This window comes from Halichoerus grypus, chromosome 10, assembly GCF_964656455.1.
Source record: "Halichoerus grypus chromosome 10, mHalGry1.hap1.1, whole genome shotgun sequence".
Taxonomy (NCBI): domain Eukaryota; kingdom Metazoa; phylum Chordata; class Mammalia; order Carnivora; family Phocidae; genus Halichoerus; species Halichoerus grypus.
This window is the reverse complement of record NC_135721.1, coordinates 21,530,724-21,547,167: the sequence shown is the minus strand read 5'-3', so window position 1 is coordinate 21,547,167 and position 16,444 is coordinate 21,530,724. Positions and strand designations below refer to the sequence as shown.

At 48.3% G+C, this 16,444-nt stretch overlaps 2 protein-coding genes across 3 annotated transcripts in view; both read left to right on the top strand.

Moving 5' to 3' along the window:
* Nucleotides 1-1,268: 1,268 nt before the first annotated feature.
* Nucleotides 1,269-4,590, top strand: FNDC4 (fibronectin type III domain containing 4). Of its 2 annotated transcripts, XM_036090237.2 has the most exons (7): nucleotides 1,273-1,678; nucleotides 1,856-2,000; nucleotides 2,080-2,195; nucleotides 2,423-2,627; nucleotides 3,073-3,162; nucleotides 3,685-3,809; nucleotides 3,975-4,149. In XM_036090237.2, the coding sequence occupies exons 2-7, from the start codon at nucleotides 1,916-1,918 to the stop codon at nucleotides 4,008-4,010; spliced, it is 657 nt and encodes a 218-aa protein (XP_035946130.1). In that variant the 5' UTR covers nucleotides 1,273-1,678; nucleotides 1,856-1,915; the 3' UTR covers nucleotides 4,011-4,149. The 2 variants fall into 2 exon arrangements, with proteins under 2 accessions (XP_035946129.1, XP_035946130.1); XM_036090236.2 differs by lacking the exon at nucleotides 3,685-3,809 and having other exon boundaries at nucleotides 1,269-1,678; nucleotides 3,975-4,590.
* A 1,826-nt stretch (nucleotides 4,591-6,416) lies between these two features.
* Nucleotides 6,417-16,444, top strand: part of IFT172 (intraflagellar transport 172) — a 32,883-nt gene continuing 22,855 nt past the window's right edge. Inside the window, exons 1-13 of the mRNA XM_036090196.2 lie at nucleotides 6,417-6,593; nucleotides 9,304-9,447; nucleotides 9,672-9,784; nucleotides 10,439-10,478; nucleotides 10,772-10,837; nucleotides 11,045-11,124; nucleotides 11,319-11,406; nucleotides 12,296-12,510; nucleotides 13,403-13,526; nucleotides 13,922-14,017; nucleotides 15,440-15,601; nucleotides 15,965-16,018; nucleotides 16,265-16,368. Of these exons, the coding sequence (XP_035946089.1) occupies nucleotides 6,555-6,593; nucleotides 9,304-9,447; nucleotides 9,672-9,784; nucleotides 10,439-10,478; nucleotides 10,772-10,837; nucleotides 11,045-11,124; nucleotides 11,319-11,406; nucleotides 12,296-12,510; nucleotides 13,403-13,526; nucleotides 13,922-14,017; nucleotides 15,440-15,601; nucleotides 15,965-16,018; nucleotides 16,265-16,368 (1,325 nt within the window). The 5' untranslated portion in view covers nucleotides 6,417-6,554. The remainder of the gene's footprint in view (nucleotides 6,594-9,303; nucleotides 9,448-9,671; nucleotides 9,785-10,438; nucleotides 10,479-10,771; nucleotides 10,838-11,044; nucleotides 11,125-11,318; nucleotides 11,407-12,295; nucleotides 12,511-13,402; nucleotides 13,527-13,921; nucleotides 14,018-15,439; nucleotides 15,602-15,964; nucleotides 16,019-16,264; nucleotides 16,369-16,444) is intronic.

Genomic DNA, 16,444 nt, shown 5'->3' with positions numbered 1-16,444 from the left:
CAGGATAATACCCAGTCCCAGGACAGTGAGAATCCCTGAGCAAGTGCTCTGGGACCAGGATGCATCAGGAGGCCAGAGATCAGGGTCCTCAGGGACAGCAGAGGTCAGAGGACCTGGGCCATGGCTTGATCACATGCCCAGAACACACAGTCCTCCCTGCCCCTCTTGCTCCATTTCACTCTTTCATCTCAGAAGGAAGGCAACAGAAGCTTTGGAGCCCCAGGGGGGCACATGCTGAACTGAATATTACAGGAAAAAGTGCCACAGAAATAGAAATGCTGCAATGAGAATTAGAAACCAAAGTATCTGCCCTAAATACAACATTAGCCAACATTTATTTACACTGAACAATGCACTTTTCACATACGGTATCTCATCGGGTACATTAACACTCAAGAGACCATTCACTGACACCCTCATTTTTCAGATGGTGAAACTGAGGCTCAGAGAAGTTAGGTCACTGCTGAAGATCACACAGTTGACAGAATGGGGACTCAGACCCAGGTTGTTACTCCAGATCTCATGAAATAACTTAAGGATTTATGTTTGTTAAATGAGCGAAGTAACTAACAGATTGGTGCAAATTAATGATAATCCCTCAGTCACATAGCGTCATAAGATTTATAAAGACATTCCCCAACATTGTCTCATTGGATCCTGCCAAAAGCCCTATGAGGTTCTGGACGCTCTGATTTTAGGAAACCTGACACTTAGATGACCAATTTCTCCACGCCAGTTAGTGAGTGGCAGAGCTAAGACAAGAACCATAGGTCGCTGCTCTTTAGATTTCCCCCTATAAACCCAGCCGTCTTAATCGCTGTATCTCCAGCACTTCACATGCCCAGACACATAGGTGACGCTCAATAAATATTTAATAAATTAAAGAATGAATGAGAGCGAAGAGAATCAATATCAGATTATGAATGGGGAAGAGATTTAAAAGCTGACGCAGTCTACAAGTAGGAGATTGTTAAAACAATTATCTCCGCCGCTCTGTCCCCTCCCGCGGGGGGGGGGGTGGAATTCCTCCTCCCAACTTGGCGAATTCCACCCGGGGAGGGGGGGCCCTCCCAGGTGCCCGAGACCCTCGCACCTGCGCCTCTCCCCACGCCCCCGCAGGCTCCTTGGACCGAGCCGGGATCAGAGGCAAGGGGACCCGGGAGGCCGCCAATGGGAGGGTCGTGGGAGGAGCCCCGGGAGAACCGGGTCGGGTCGGGGTGGGGGGGAGGGGGTGAGGGGGATGACGGCGGCGAGAACCCCAGCGGGGCGGGGCTGGCCGGCACGTCCCGGTCGGGCTGCGGCGGAGCGAGCCGGGCCAGCTCTGCAGAAGGCGGCGGCTGGCTGGCCGGGACGGTCACATCCCGCTGCAGGGGCCGGCGGAGCAGCCGCACTGCCTTCCGCACCGGGACTCAGGCCAGCGGCCAGGCCGCGCCGGCACCGCCCCCTGCTCAGGGACAGACTACGCTGCCCGTCCGAGCTCTGGGGGCCCCCGCAGCCCCGCGGCCCGCTCCCGCTACGCCTCCGCCTGCCCTCTGCCCGCAGCTCGGTTCCGCGCTGCCCGCCGCGCCGGGCCCGCGCCGGGATGGGGTAGGGGCAGCGCCACGGAGTCGGGCGATGGGCCGCCCTCTGGGCACCGTGCAGCCCCCCGAGGCCTGACCGACCGCGAGGACCGGCGGAGGTGGGTGTGGGCCGGGCAGAGCCGCCCGGGTGATGCGGAGGCGGGGAAGGCGTAGGGAGAAGGGGGGCTCCGGGGCTTCTGTGGGCGGTGGGGAGCCCGGGAGAGCTGCTGCCACCCGTGCGTTCTGGGCAGTCCTTGACCCCCACCCCCACCCCCCACAACTCCTGCTACCTCCAGGAGCCCCGCCTGGATGTTAAGCGGAAGCCCCAGTGCCTCCCAGCGGACTCGGTGGGGACCATGGCTTCGCTGATGCCCCTCTCCCCATATTTAAGCCCCACGGTCCTCCTGCTGGTCAGTTGTGACCTGGGCTTTGTGCGAGCAGGTGAGTAAAGGGGTAGTGGGGTTAACCAGAGCTAGTCCGTGGATGGAACCTGTTAACCTGTTCACTCTGACACCCACAGACCGGCCTCCCTCTCCTGTGAATGTGACAGTCACTCACCTCAGAGCCAACTCGGCCACTGTGTCCTGGGACGTCCCAGAAGGCAACATCGTCATTGGCTACTCCATTTCCCAGCAAGTATGAATCACCCTTCTGCTCCCTCAACCTGTGTCCTTGGATCTCTGAACATTCCTTCAGTTACCCCCACCCCAGACCTAAGCTCCCCTCCCAGTGGTGGGGAAATTTGGGAGCTGGTGTTCCCTGGCTCAAGCTACCCTTTTCATCCTACTCCGTGGAGTGCTTGGAGGTTCAAGAGTCCTGGAACTGGTGTGAGACTGCCCTCCTGTCCCATCATCTCCCCACAGCGACAGAATGGCCCTGGGCAGCGTGTGATCCGGGAGGTGAACACCACCACGCGGGCCTGTGCCCTCTGGGGCCTGGCTGAAGACAGTGACTACACAGTGCAGGTCAGGAGCATCGGCCTTCGGGGAGAGAGCCCCCCAGGGCCTCGGGTGCACTTCCGAACTCTCAAGGGTTCTGACCGGCTACCCTCAAACAGCTCAAGCCCAGGTGAGGGTCTCAGCTATTCACCACTCCCGAAAGCTTTGGATTCTCGGGCTTTTCACCTGGCCTTTAGCCTCTTGTTTACTTCCGCCAAACAAGCCACAGTCTAGCTCAGATGAATAAAAGGATGATTTAATCCATCATACTGCCAAGAAACGAAGGAAAAAGGTTGGCAGGGGGACTGGGTATAAACAGGCTGATAATGAATCGTTTGGGAGAAGGGCTTTTAAGCTGCCTTTTACCCACCCTCAGTTCCCAGCCGCAGCAGCCTGCGTGAATACTCACCCACAGCCTTCCTGCTTTTTGGTCTCTAACTACCCGTCCACCAACAGCTTCCTAGAGAGGGTCTACCAGGGGCAACCCTGGCCCCAGACTCTCCATCCTTACCTGTCTGCAGAGAAGAGCTTTGTGGCCGTTCCCCATAACCTGGAGTCTATCTCCTCCTTCTCAGGTGACATCACAGTGGAAGGTCTGGATGGAGAGCGACCACTGCAGACGGGGGAAGTAGTCATCATTGTGGTGGTGTTGCTCATGTGGGCCGGTGAGTGAGCAGCTGGATGGGGGACCGAGGATTGGGGGAGCGGGGCTCAGTGAAGGTGGGAGATGGTGAAGGTTGTCGGGAGAAAAGGCAGGGAGGGAAATGGAGCAGGGAGATGCTTAGTGGAGTGGGGTGAGCAGAAGTTTGAGGAGAGGAAGGTTAAGAGGGTGGTGCTCACACATGAACACCAGGAATTCAAGGGTTTTCTTCTCAGATTCTCTAGAAACTGTGTGGGTATCTCACTGCCCTTCAAGGCTGTGAGTGGGGAGGTCAAGATTAAGGCACAGAGGGGCGCCTGGGTGGCTCAGTCGTTAAGCGTCTGCCTTTGGCTCAGGACATGATCCCAGGGTCCTGGGATCGAGTCCCACATCGGGCTCCCTGCTCAGCGGGAAGCCTGCTTCTCCCTCTCCCACTCCCCCTGCTTGTGTTCCTGTTCTCGCTGTCTCTCTCTGTCAAATAAATAAATAAAATCTTTAAAAAAAAAAAAAAAAAGATTAAGGCACAGATTGTATTGTTGTGTTTCAGCTGTAATTGGGCTATTCTGCCGTCAGTATGATATCATCAAGGACAACGACTCCAACAACAACCCCAAGGAGAAGGGGAAGGGGCCGGAACAGAGTCCTCAGGGAAGGCCAGTGGGGACAAGACAGGTGATGTGGGGCCAGTGAGGGAGGGAATGGTGATTTTGCTTCTAGGAGCAGTCAGGGAAGGGGAGAAGGCCAAAGAGGGGCAGGAAATGAGGGAAAATGGATATTTGGGATGGAGGAGGCTCTTACCTTCCTGAAATTAGAGACTCAAGCCATTTTCTTTTACAGAAAAAGTCATCATCCATCAACACCATCGATGTATGAGTGAAGAAACAGAACCAGAAAACAGATGCACTAACACCCTGGGGATGGGGATAGGGTCAGGGAGCGCCTCAGATGGTGATCTGCTCAGGACTGAAGGATCCCACAGTCTCCTAGAGGGTAATGACACTCCCACAATCTCAGGCCTGGTACCCGTCCTCTTTCCACTGTGAGCGGGGCCAGAAGGTAGGTCTCTTAGGGTCTGTGCCCCTGGACCTGGGGAATGGCTATCAGATGGGATATGTCCTTCCATCCCCCAGGTCCAGGGGAGAGTCACTTGTTCAACCGTATCCCACTAGGTCTCAAATGGGGCCCCCATTCCACCTGCATCAGGACTCTTGGCATCCCCAGCTGCCCCCACATCTTGCCTCTGGGTCTCAGAGAGGGGTGTTTCTTTGGCTACTTCCCCTCCCCCCAGCAATTAAAAGGAATTGTCTGGGTCTGGAGGCAGATGCTGCACTGCACTACTCCAATGTCTTCCACGGAGCCTCAGGTGCTCCCCCTCTCACCTGGTAGCCCCTCCAGCTGCTGGTGATCTCACCCCTTGGACATTTTTCCAATAAAGGTTCTTGGACAAACTGAAGCTGACTGTATGGTATACTGTATAGTATGCTGAAGACATTTCCCCACTGTCTCTCCCCTGACAACAAGGGCCTCTCACACCACCACCAACTCGACAGGAGCACTCTCATTATTTTAAGGTGTTTGTTTTGATTCTCTAGCCTGGAATGGGTGGGGAGAGGCCAGAAATGAGTGTAGAAAACTGGAGCCCTAGTTCCTTTTGTTTTGTTCAGTGAGAAAGGGGCGAAAGAAAAGAAGGGGGGATATAAATTCCCCTGCAGCAGTGGAAACGAAGATTATACCACATGAGAGGGGCCAGTAACCTTTTTATGTTCACTGCCCACATTGACACCCAAGCTCTTCACCATTTATTTCTCTGACTCCTCCATCAACCTTGAGTTAATTTCCAGAAAAGGACTGAACAGTGTCTTGGGACAAATGCAAGAGCAGCTACACTAATGGATCCTTCAGTGCCATGTGCTCCTATCCTGTGCATTCCCGTACCTAGTCTTCCCTGCCCTTGCTTTTCCTTTTGTCTCTGTCTGTCTCTGTCTCTGTTCATTCGGTCAAAGCCAATAATAACTGTAAGGTGTAAATGAATTTATATTCACTCTTGCCACTATATCCAGAGGAGGATTATGGAAATAAAACTGAGGGGTTGGAACTCCCCTGTCAAAAGACTTATACTTTGGGCTCTGGGGCTACTTGTTTCCTGTGAAAATAGAGGCTTTCCTCTACTCTTTCCTAAATTCCAAGGTGGGGGGTGTGATGGTGCCAGTGAGAGAAATACCTGTTGACGTTTGCAACCACTGTGGGGGAAAAGCTGTAGAACCCAGACTGTGTCTGGACAGCATATGCTACACTTTCTGGAGAATTATAGGTCTTCTCAACTTCGGATCTTTCCAGAGGAGGTGCATGAATAACTCTCCTTTTCTCCATCTCAGTCTCTCTGGTATGTTACAAGAATTTAGACCAATAATTCTGAAAGGACCCCAATCCAAACAGATCAGTAAGTCAATATCCTTGTTACTTAACCAAGCTCCAACCCCAGGTATCACAAGACTTAACCCTACCCTATCAGGTGAGCCAAACTCAGGTTTGCCCTCTGCCCTGAGCCATAAAAGCATCCCGATCTGGGCAGCAGTCTTTAACCCACTGCTACCCGATTCTGAAGTAGTACCTCTCACTGGCCACTGGTTCCGAAACACTCATCTCTCAGACTCTGGACACTTCAGTTCTTGGGATGGAAGTGGCATGGGGTACAGAAGCATGGCATGGAGATCGGGAGCTAAGAGTTCAGAACGAATAAACGCACCAGCTCTGGGTTGAATCCCATTTACATCCTTTACTGACTGTTAGTTTGGGTAAGTGACCCCTCTAATCCTGAGTCTTCTGGTATGTAAAATGGGACTAATAATGCCATCCCTTTCAAAAGGTGTCTTTGAGATTAAATGAGATAGCGCATATACGACCCTTTGCACAGTACCTGGCAGACGCATACTGAGTATTCAGTTAGCTATCATTATTAGCCTTGTGATCCCGTGCAAATCGTATAACCTATTTGGGTTCAATTCCGTCCGCTGCAAAACGTATGAAAGCAACTGCCCTGCTTTCCTCCAGGGTTGCGAGAATTAAAAGGACGCACCCAGCCACACTTTACTCGCCTCAGGGCGCGAGAAAGACCGCGCTTACGTAGGACCTCGAGTTTGCGGAGGGCTTGTGGGCGTGGCTCGAGCTTGGGTTTGCAGACAAAGACACGATTGGTCGAGGAGAGGATGCGAGTCCTCTCGGTGTCCCGCCCTAGACCTCACTGCGCCTGCGCACGTCCTGTTTGCTTCGCAGCGAAGCTACGTGATGACCTTGCGAAGTGTGTTGCGCTCTGGTCGCGTCTGCGTCAGCGGCAGTCGCTGCGGCTGCGTGGCGGGTTGTCCAGGTAACCACGGGAGTTGTCGCTGACTGGTGGCATCTGAGAGACAGGTGTTCGTCATGCAGTTGAAGCACCTGAGAACCCTGCTGAGCCCTCAGGTGAGGAGTTGCGTGCCTCTTCCCAACCCCGCCCGCCTTAACGTTCCAAGAAAAGTGAGGGAACTGAAATTTCATGATGTTGAGCGCCTCCTGTTACGCGGAAGACTGAAGGCTCTAGCGATGATGGGACTCTGCTCGGTCGATAGTGTGCAGTAGTTGAGACGGACCGCTAACCGCGGTAGCTTTCATTCCGTCTCTTTTAACATCAGTTGTGTACGAGGCCCCGTGCTGGGCGCACATGTAAACAACGAACCTAAGTCTGCACCCAAATAAACAAGCGCTTTAGGTGCAAGCCCCAAAAAGGGAGTGCAGAAGACCTCACGTTCGTTCTGATGATGAAGATCTCAGTTTCAGAAGAGGCTGGGCACTGGGGGAGGAACCATGCTAAAGAAACGCTGGGTTTTGGAGCTCGGAGACCAGCATTCCAAGTCCTAGTGCCAGCTCTACTTTAAATAAATGATCCAATACCGCTGATTTTAGCCCTTGTCACACAATGTCTCTGAGCGCTCACCCAACTACTTCATTTGGAAAATGGGAGTAACAATAATAGCAACCTGAGGGGGGTTTGGAGGAAGAGTTAAAGGAAGTAATGTACACAAAGGCCATTGCGAACTGAAAAGCAGTGTAAAAACTGATAGACAAGAGAGGAGAACATTCAAAATTCAAAGGACAAATTCATACAAAGCTAATGACAATATCTGCCATAGTGAATGTTTCATACGTAGTAAAGCAGCGTAAGTTAAGTAGTTAGGATTGGGGTTTGTGTAGTCAGACACGTGGATTTAAATCTTGGTTCTGCCACTTATAAACTGTGTTTGTAAACTTGAGCAAATTACTTAACTTTTCTGAACCCAGGTTCCCCATTTGTAAAATATGCATAATAATGGCATCTGTCCCTGTGTTATGAGGTAAAAGAATGCATATCGAGCACTTATCAAAATGCCTAGTCTATGGTAAGATCTTGTTAAAGGTTAGCTTTTACTATTCTATTCCCTACCCCATTTAATCCTCACGACAGTGCTGTGAGGAATCAGGAAGGCTTCACAGAGGATGTGGCATTAGGAGAATAGAGGGAAATTAGAACAAAAGAGAGATGTGCTCATTGCTCAGTTAACTGCCCCTGAAACTGTAATTTAAAAATTCCTTTACCCTAATGGAATAATTGGAAATGAAAACCTCCTTCAGTCTTTCAAAATAAGATGTCATGAGGCAGGGAAGGGCGAACGCCCAGGATTGGCAAAATGATGAAGGAAGATGATGAGCAATGGTTATTGAAGGAGCCCTCAGCCCTTCGAACCTAATTTGATCAAGAGTTGGAGGGTGGTAAAGGTGGTGGTATGGCTATTTTCTGACTCTGAGGATCTTGATGAAAAAAAAAGAGGGCTTTTTTTTTTTGTTTTAACTTCTGACTTTGGAGGTAGGTGGGTTAGGAGTGAAAAGTAACAAAGTTTGAAACTAGAGCTCTAGAGCCCAAGTAATTAAATCACACAATTGGAGCAGAAGCTAAATGTTTTATTTCAAGGAGGGAAGTCCTTAGTGCAGAACCACTGAGGACCAGGGCTGGTGGTGGACAGATGTGGAAAGAATAATTCATTGGGAGACAATCACTTCTAAATTGGGCTTCTGAGCAGTGCATAGTTTGGGGGGGGGAAAAAATAAAAAAACTAACCAGGTGGTATTTTCATCCTGTCTCAACTCTGATTGTCTTACTCCCCATTCTGGAACTTTCACTGTCTCTCCCTTTCCTACCAAATAAGCCCAAATTCCTTGGCCAAATTTCACAGATCTTTCTTGAGCTGGCCTCACTGTTTTTCCTGCCTTACCTCCTCTGTTCTGTTTGCAAGGTAGTTTCAGCTAAATTAAATCACTGTTTCTTGACCAGACTTGCCTTTGCTCATGTAATTCCTTCTACCTCGGATAATTCCCCCATTTAACTGCATCCATTCTTCAAAGCTTAAAGTTGATCGGTTAAACATAAAATTATCTCGGGCTTCTCCAAACTGTTATCATGCTTTGTATGTGCCTTTCTAATGGGATTTTTCCTGTTTTTGTACCATCTTATTAGCCTGGGGCAGGGACCATATTTTGCTCTTTGTCTCCCTCTCAGCCCTTGGCCATGTGCCTTTCTCAATAAGGTATTCAAAAAATATTGAATGAATGGCTAAAGACCAAAACCTATTTAAAAAAAACTTATCAGGGGCGCCTGGGTGGCTCAGTTGGTTAAGCGACTGCCTTCGGCTCAGGTCATGATCCTGGAGTCCCTGGATCGAGTCCCGCGTTGGGCTCCCTGCTCAGCAGGGAGTCTGCTTCTCCCTCTGACCCTCTCATGCTCTCTCTCTCTATCTCATTCTCTCTCTCAAATGAATAAATAAAATCTTAAAAAAAAAAAAAACTTATCAGACCAATTGAATTTATTTCAGTCGCAGTCCTGGGATATGAGGGAGCAAGGCCATTGCAGGGGCACATTGGTACAGTTGATTCAGCAAGTCACCTCTTAGTGTATTTGCATTATGGGTTTCTAAAGCACCTTGTTCTCCTGGTCCAGGGTTTTATAGCCTTGGAGACCAGGATACATCACAGGCATCTCTTTGTTTTAAGGACTATCATGGGGGAAATTGACCAAAGTCACACTCGAACTAAAGGAACTAGAAATGCTTTTGTCATTCTAGATGAACACCTGGGTTTATTTTTGCCCCCACTGCCTCTGCAGGATGGAGCTGCAAAGGTGACCTGCATGGCTTGGTCCCAGAACAATGCCAAATTTGCTGTCTGCACAGTGGACCGAGTGGTGTTGCTATACGATGAGCATGGGGAGCGGAGAGATAAATTCTCCACCAAACCAGCTGACATGAAGGTGAAGAGAGTACTCTGTGTGTACTTAATCTGTTGATGGGGCCTCATGAATCTGGAAAACTTCCTAACCAACTTCCCCAGCCATCGGCATAGGAAATGGCCTGGCCCTTCTTTTCTCAGGATAAATCCCTCAAGCTCATTACAGTCACACATACACCTTTTCTTCTCTTCTCTCTTTCATGTGTACTCATTACCTCTTTTTCTTTTCTTTCTTTTAACTCCTAGTATGGCAGGAAGAGCTATATGGTGAAAGGCATGGCTTTTTCTCCTGATTCCACTAAAATTGCCATAGGACAGACTGACAACATCATCTATGTGTACAAGATTGGAGAAGATTGGTGAGGATAGAGACTGGGAGATGGGGTGACCTGGAAAAGAAGGGGAAGGCAGGAAGAAATGCCTCCCTGGGAAAGAGGGAGTAGAGAAGATGATGGTCCAGGCTGGGACATGGAAGGCAAAGGCCTTCCAGAGTCTGATGCTGCTTCTTTACCTTTGCCTGCCCTATGTGTTCTGAGATCCCATCCCCGGTGGAATCAGCCTAAGGTCAATATGAGACCCTTTGAGGTTCTGGGGAGCCCTTGGTGATACAGCATCTTTGTTACTGTTCCAAAGCTGTTTAGGCTCCGTTTTATGCCTCTTTTCAGGACTCCTGTGGAATGGTAGGAAACACTAGAGGGGGCAGGGAAGGTATCTGCTCTTTTTTCCCTTCCCCCAGCATCATGCATGACAATTTATTTATAAAGTGTTTTTTTTTTTTTTTTTTTCAAAGATTTTATTTATTTATTTGAGAGAGAATGAGAGAGAGCGAGTACATGAGAGGGGGGAGGGTCAGAGAGAGAAGCAGACTCCCCGCTGAGCAGGGAGCCCGATGCGGGACCCGATCCAGGGACTCCAGGATCATGACCTGAGCCGAAGGCAGTCGCTTAACCAACTGAGCCACCCAGGCGCCCTATAAAGTGTTTTTAATATGCTTTCTCTCCTTTTTTTGGCAGGGGTGACAAGAAAGTCATCTGTAACAAATTCATCCAGACGGTAAACTTCAGACCTGTCTCTGGGAGATTAGGATGAACAAACATGTATCAATATATCTACTTATAAATGTAACCAGGAGTTGCATTTTTTAACATGTGAATCTGACCTTTCCAACTGCAAGGATGGTGCTGCCTTGCTGCTCATCCTCATCTGCTTTCCTTCTTGAGCCCAGTCGTGTCCTCTCCTCTGCTATAGGCAACTGGGGTGGTGGCCTGTGGCGGGGGGTTCAGTTTGTTATAAATGTGCTAGGCTACATGGACAGGGTTATCCTTTTCATGATTTCCTCTTTACAGAGTGCTGTCACGTGTCTGCAGTGGCCAGCAGAGTACATCATTGTCTTTGGACTGGCTGAAGGGAAGGTAAAGGAGGAAGAGAAACACAGGAGAGGTTGTGGGTGGGGATAATGGTTCTGGAGAGAGAAATGTGGTTAAACTTCTCCCTTAGGGTCAAATTGTATGTTGGGGGAGAAAACAGAAGGACCAGTTTTTTGTTATTTCTTTTTCCTTAGGATCTGGGTGGGATTGAAAGTAGCTTAACCAGACTTGTATCCATTTTCCCATTTTCAGGTTCGTTTAGCAAACACTAAAACTAATAAATCATCTACCATCTATGGGACAGACTCTTATGTGGTATCACTGACGACAAAGTGAGTAAGGAAGAACATATCCCAGGAGCTTGGAAATGTAGGAAGAAGCGATGGGGATGTCAGGACTGGGAGACCATAATACGGAAGATGGGGAGGACTGGTAGCAGGGAGCCCAGGTAGGGTAATGTTTGACAGAGAAGGGGGATTTCTTGGTGAGACAGAATAATCTCTTTCCTCCTCTTCCCCTTTTATAGTTGCTCTGGGAAAGGAATTCTCTCTGGTCACGCAGATGGTACCATTGTCAGGTATTTCTTTGATGATGAAGGCTCTGGAGAGTCACAGGTATGACTAACGGATGCTGTGGGATGGGGGTAAGGAAACCCAAAATCCCTGCTAGAGGAGGTTGAACGTTAAGATTGAGGTGCATGGGGGAGGCGGCTAAAGGAGAGAGAGAGAGAGAGAGAGAGGCACATTTGGATGCAGCCACAGAGAGAATTTGTATTAAGGCCAGAGGTTAATATTTGTGGGCAAGGGGAAATCAAGTGGAAAGGATTCTGAGAGTAAGGGAAAGTGAAAATTATTCTCATCTATGTAAAAAGTATATTTATGTGTATAAATTCATGGAAAAAAAGTCATTTGCTCTCAAGAGGGAAAAGGGAAAAAGATGGGAGATAAAAGGAATGTTCATGTTTTACTTTGTATAATTCTCTATTGTTTGAATAACTTACATTAAGAATTACTTGTATAGGGGCACCTGGCTGGCTCAGTTAGTGGAGCATGCGACTCTTGATCTCGGGGTTATGACTTCAAGCCCCACGCTGGGTGTAGAGATTACTTAAATAACTAAGACTTTAAAAAAAGAATTACTCATGTAATAATTAAATTTATTTACCCTAAAAAGAAAGAGTCATATGCTCCCTGTGGGCCTACCCAGGGTTAGTTAATGTGTAGGATTATTAAAGAACTCTAACATATAAGTATTTTGAGGTTTCCTCTTGAGCACAATGTCAGTAAGTGTGTATGTATGTGATACATATGTGTGTGAGAGTATAAAACAGAAAGACAGTTTGTGAAGTCCTCCAGATTAGGATGTGTTAGGGTGGGAAGATGTTGGGAGGACGATTTATAGAGAGTAGGACGGTCAGAGTGAGTGTGTCAGGGGCTAGAAAGGAGAAATTCCGGGCTGGAGGTGTCAGAGTCAGAGTGATTGAAACCCTCTATTCTGTCTTAGGGGAAGTTGGTTAACCACCCATGCCCACCCTATGCCTTGGCTTGGGCAACCAACAGCATCGTGGCTGCAGGCTGTGATCGGAGAATTGTGGCCTATGGAAAGGAAGGCCATGTGCTACAAACTTTTGATTACAGCCGTGACCCTCAGGAGCGGGAGTTCACCACAGCTGCCGCAAGTCCTGGGGGCCAGTCTGTTGTGTTGGGCAGTTATGACAGGTGGGTCCCTCTCCACGTGCATCTTCTGCCTACTTTCCCTGTGTACACTCTGCTGTAGCCCAGTTAATCTCAAGCAGAGTGGGAGACTGGATGAGAAGCACGTATATGTTGAAAGAGATCCTCAGGTTTTAATTCACACACTTCCCTTTTCCTGCTCCCACCATCCGTTGGCACTCTGGCAATTCCAGAATGCACCAGGATTTTGTGTCTCCGTGCCTCTCCCTGGGACTCCACAGTGGAATTCATCTCCGCTCTCTTTGTATTACCATTGCTTCTTTTCAGACCACTGGCTTAGTGTTTGTCACATTATATTACACTTTGGTTTTTATAGCTATCTGGCTAAATTGAAACGCCCTTGAGAAGAGGGCCTATTCATTTTGTTTTAATCTCCATTGCCTAAAGTAGCATGTAGTACATAATATACGCTTAAGTGTTTGGTGAATGAATGGATGAATGGAGGGATGGATGGATGATGGAATAGTAAATAAACAGCTAGGACCCGGGTCCCCTCATGTCAGCTTTGTCAGCCCTGTCCTTGTATCCCCTTCAATCTCATGTGGGTCTCTTCCTTCCTCTTTCTCTGTTTTCTACCATTTCTCTTTTCTTTTTCCTTATTTCTCTATTGCTAACAGCTCATTTTTCTCACCAGTCATGATCTCCTTTTGTTTTCTCCACTCCCATCACTCTCACCCCATTTTACTTTTGGCTTAATTTTTCCAACTTCCTTCCTTTGAATCTTTTTGTCCTCTCCTATAAGATTCCCTAGGTTGTGTGTTCTCTTTTACTTCCTTTCTTCTCTAATACAGCAAAACTCATTGCCTTCAGTTCCCCACCCATTTCCACTCTTTTGCTCAGCCTCCATCTCTTCTAAAAGCCACCTACTTAATTTCAGACTTAGGGTGCTCAACTGGAGCCCTCGAAGAAGCATCTGGGAGGAGGCAAAGCCCAAGGAGATTGCCAACTTATACACCGTCACTGCCTTGGCCTGGAAACGGGACGGCTCACGACTCTGTGCGGTGTGTTTTACGAGTAATCCCTTTCTGCATGGGTGACTTTCTCCAAACTAGGAAAAATCCAGCCTTATCCTAAAGCACTGTCCCCTGAAACTAGAGTGTCTCTTCCCTTTTGACTCCAACCTAAAAATACGACGTTAAAGGCAGGAAAGAGAAATTCGCACTTTATTGGAAGCCGAAAGAGACAAAGAATTCTGTAGGCAGGGCTGATTTCTCCCTTTCATCCCATCACTATCCTTGAGTCCTGTGATTGCCACCTCTTTCCATCTGGTACTTCCCAAAACTGCCAGCCCTTTTACTGCCAACTCTTCTCTAGATTCTAGAACCGAGGTTTTGAGGGTGTCTCTAGATATCCTCCCCATGCCTGTTACCTTTTATGCTGTCGCTTTCCCTCCTAGGGCACACTCTGTGGTGGAGTGGAACAGTTTGACTGCTGCCTCCGGAGGAGCATTTACAAGAATAAGTTTGAGTTGACATATGTGGGACCTAGCCAGGTAAGCAGCTGATAGCCTGCTGCACCAAGATCTTGCCAGCGCTCATTCATCCTTGTGATGCTTTCCTACCTTGTGGACACAGCCACAGTGTCAAATTTAACCCCTGGCAGAGCTGTTCTGGAGAACAGAGTGTATTGGGCAACTCTTTGGCAACTTTCCTGCTGTAGCACTTCCAGCTTATTGTAAGAAAAAATTTAAACACCAGACTTAAGGGGTACAGAGATCACCACTTACAATGTCCTGGTTTAAAACTTCACTACCTGGGGCGCCTAGGTGGTTCAGTCAGTTAAGCGCTGGACTCTTGATTTCAGCTCAGGTCATGATCAGGCTTGTGAGATCAAGCCCCACGTCGGGCTCTGCACTGGGTGTGGAGCCTGCTTAAGATACTCTCTCTCCCTCTCCCTCTGCCCCAACCCATATCCCCGTCCCTCTCTAAAACAAAACAAAACAAAAAACAAAAACAAGCAAAACAGAAAAAACTTTACTACCTATATGCTGTCAACTGGGGAGTTTAGGATTACGCGGGTGCATAACATTGCTTTAGGGCCTCTGAACTCACTGTGTATGACATTGCAAGGTAATTTCTTAGTTCCTGAGCCCACTTTTCTCTTTTATCTACCTCTGTCCTCTTTTCCTTCCATTTATTTATTATTCATTGGTCCCTTCATTCTTTCTTTTTGTCTTTTTTTCAGATTTTGTTTACTTATTTGAGAGAGAGCACGCGTGCAGGAGCGGGGGGAGGGGCAGAAGGAGAGGGAGTATACTCGGAAGTGGGGCTCAACCTGGGGCTCGATCCCAGGACCCCAAGATCATGACCTGAACCGAAGGCAGATGCTTAACCAACTGAGCCACCCAGGCACCCCCTCTTTTTTTTAAGATTTTATTTTTAAGTAATCTCTACACCCAACGGGGGCTCAAACCCACAACTGACATCAAGAGTTGCATGCTCCTCTGACTGAGCCAGCCGGGCACCCCATTCTTTCATTTTCTGTCCGTTCTCTATGCATGAGCACTGTTAGGTATTGAGAATACAAAGATAATTATCTGTTTTATATTGTCCCTTAATCAAGAAGATCATTCTAGCTAAGGAGACAGGTATATGAAATGACAGTATAGTACACCATGGTTAAAGTCATCACAAAGATTTTCACAAGAGGTATAGGAATGTAAAGAAAGTGGTTTTACCCCGTATGTATTATGTATTATGAGCATTGAAAGAGATCATCTTTGAAAGCATTTCATAAATAGTAAAGCACTACGTGAATGTGAGGTGTCATTTTTACCAACAATAGCCTAGGCTAGGTGAGGAAACAAGATATTAGCTTTGTTTAATATTGTGGAGGTGGGCAGGGGGCACGGCATGTTCACCCCTCTTTTGGGTTGGGGAAAACCTCGGGGAGCTCAGACTTGTACCTTATCAAGGTGATTGTGAAGAACCTGTCATCGGGGACCCGAGTGGTACTCAAGTCACACTATGGCTATGAGGTGGAAGAGGTGAAAATCCTGGGAAAGGAACGTTACCTGGTGGCCCACACATCAGACACGCTGCTGCTGGGGGACCTGAACACTAATCGCCTTAGTGAGGTAGGAACCACAGATGGGGTGGGGGGGAATGGAGCATCTTGAGTTGCTACTTCAGGGGAGCCAGGTCCCTAGGGGGAAGATCTCTGAGGAAAGCTCTAACATGCTGGTGTTGGGGAGTTGGTGGACCTGGGAGTGAGACCCCAGAGGTTTAGAATCCTGGAATGTGAACCCCCACTGTTGGACTGTTTTTACACCATCTCTCAGAAACCTGGAAACCTAGGGCAGAATCTGATGTAGCACCTCTTTTGTGCAACATCAAGGCCTTTCTAAAGTCAATCTCTCTGCCTCCTACCCTGTCCTTCTTTCAGCGTTGTCTTGGATACTTATCCACATTGTTCCTTATGTCTTCTCCCTCCTTTACAGGTAGCTTGGCAGGGATCTGGTGGCAATGAGAAGTATTTCTTTGAAAATGAAAATGTGAGTAGAGCTTGATTAACCATCATCATCTCAATAAGCCTCCTTCTAGCTCCTATGATGGAAGGATGGCAAGTGGCAAGGGGTTGAGGAGAGAGCAGATAAAGAAGGGAGAGTGAGATAGGCACAGGAACAGAAAAAAGAGAAAAGTGAGAGTCACTTTGCACTGACAGGACACCTCCATTTGCTACTGTTGGTCTCTTTCTTCATGCAAACTTCCCACCACGTGACAGTTCCATTCATCCCCAGGTGTGCATGATCTTCAATGCTGGAGAGCTAACCCTGGTGGAATATGGGAGTAATGATACCCTGGGTTCTGTACGTACTGAATTCATGAACCCCCACCTCATCAGGTAACCCAACAAGGTTCTCTAAATTTTTGAAACCCCAAAGAATTCCTTTTTAACTTCTAACTCCTGTATCCTCAAG

Coding starts and splice junctions, on each gene's coding strand:
- FNDC4 (XM_036090236.2), top strand. CDS start 1,916: ATGGCTTCGCTGATGCCCCTCTCCCCATATTTAAGCCCCACGGTCCTC. Junction 2,001..2,079: donor CCTGGGCTTTGTGCGAGCAG/GTGAGTAAAGGG, acceptor TGACACCCACAG/ACCGGCCTCCCTCTCCTGTG. Junction 2,196..2,422: donor GCTACTCCATTTCCCAGCAA/GTATGAATCACC, acceptor ATCTCCCCACAG/CGACAGAATGGCCCTGGGCA.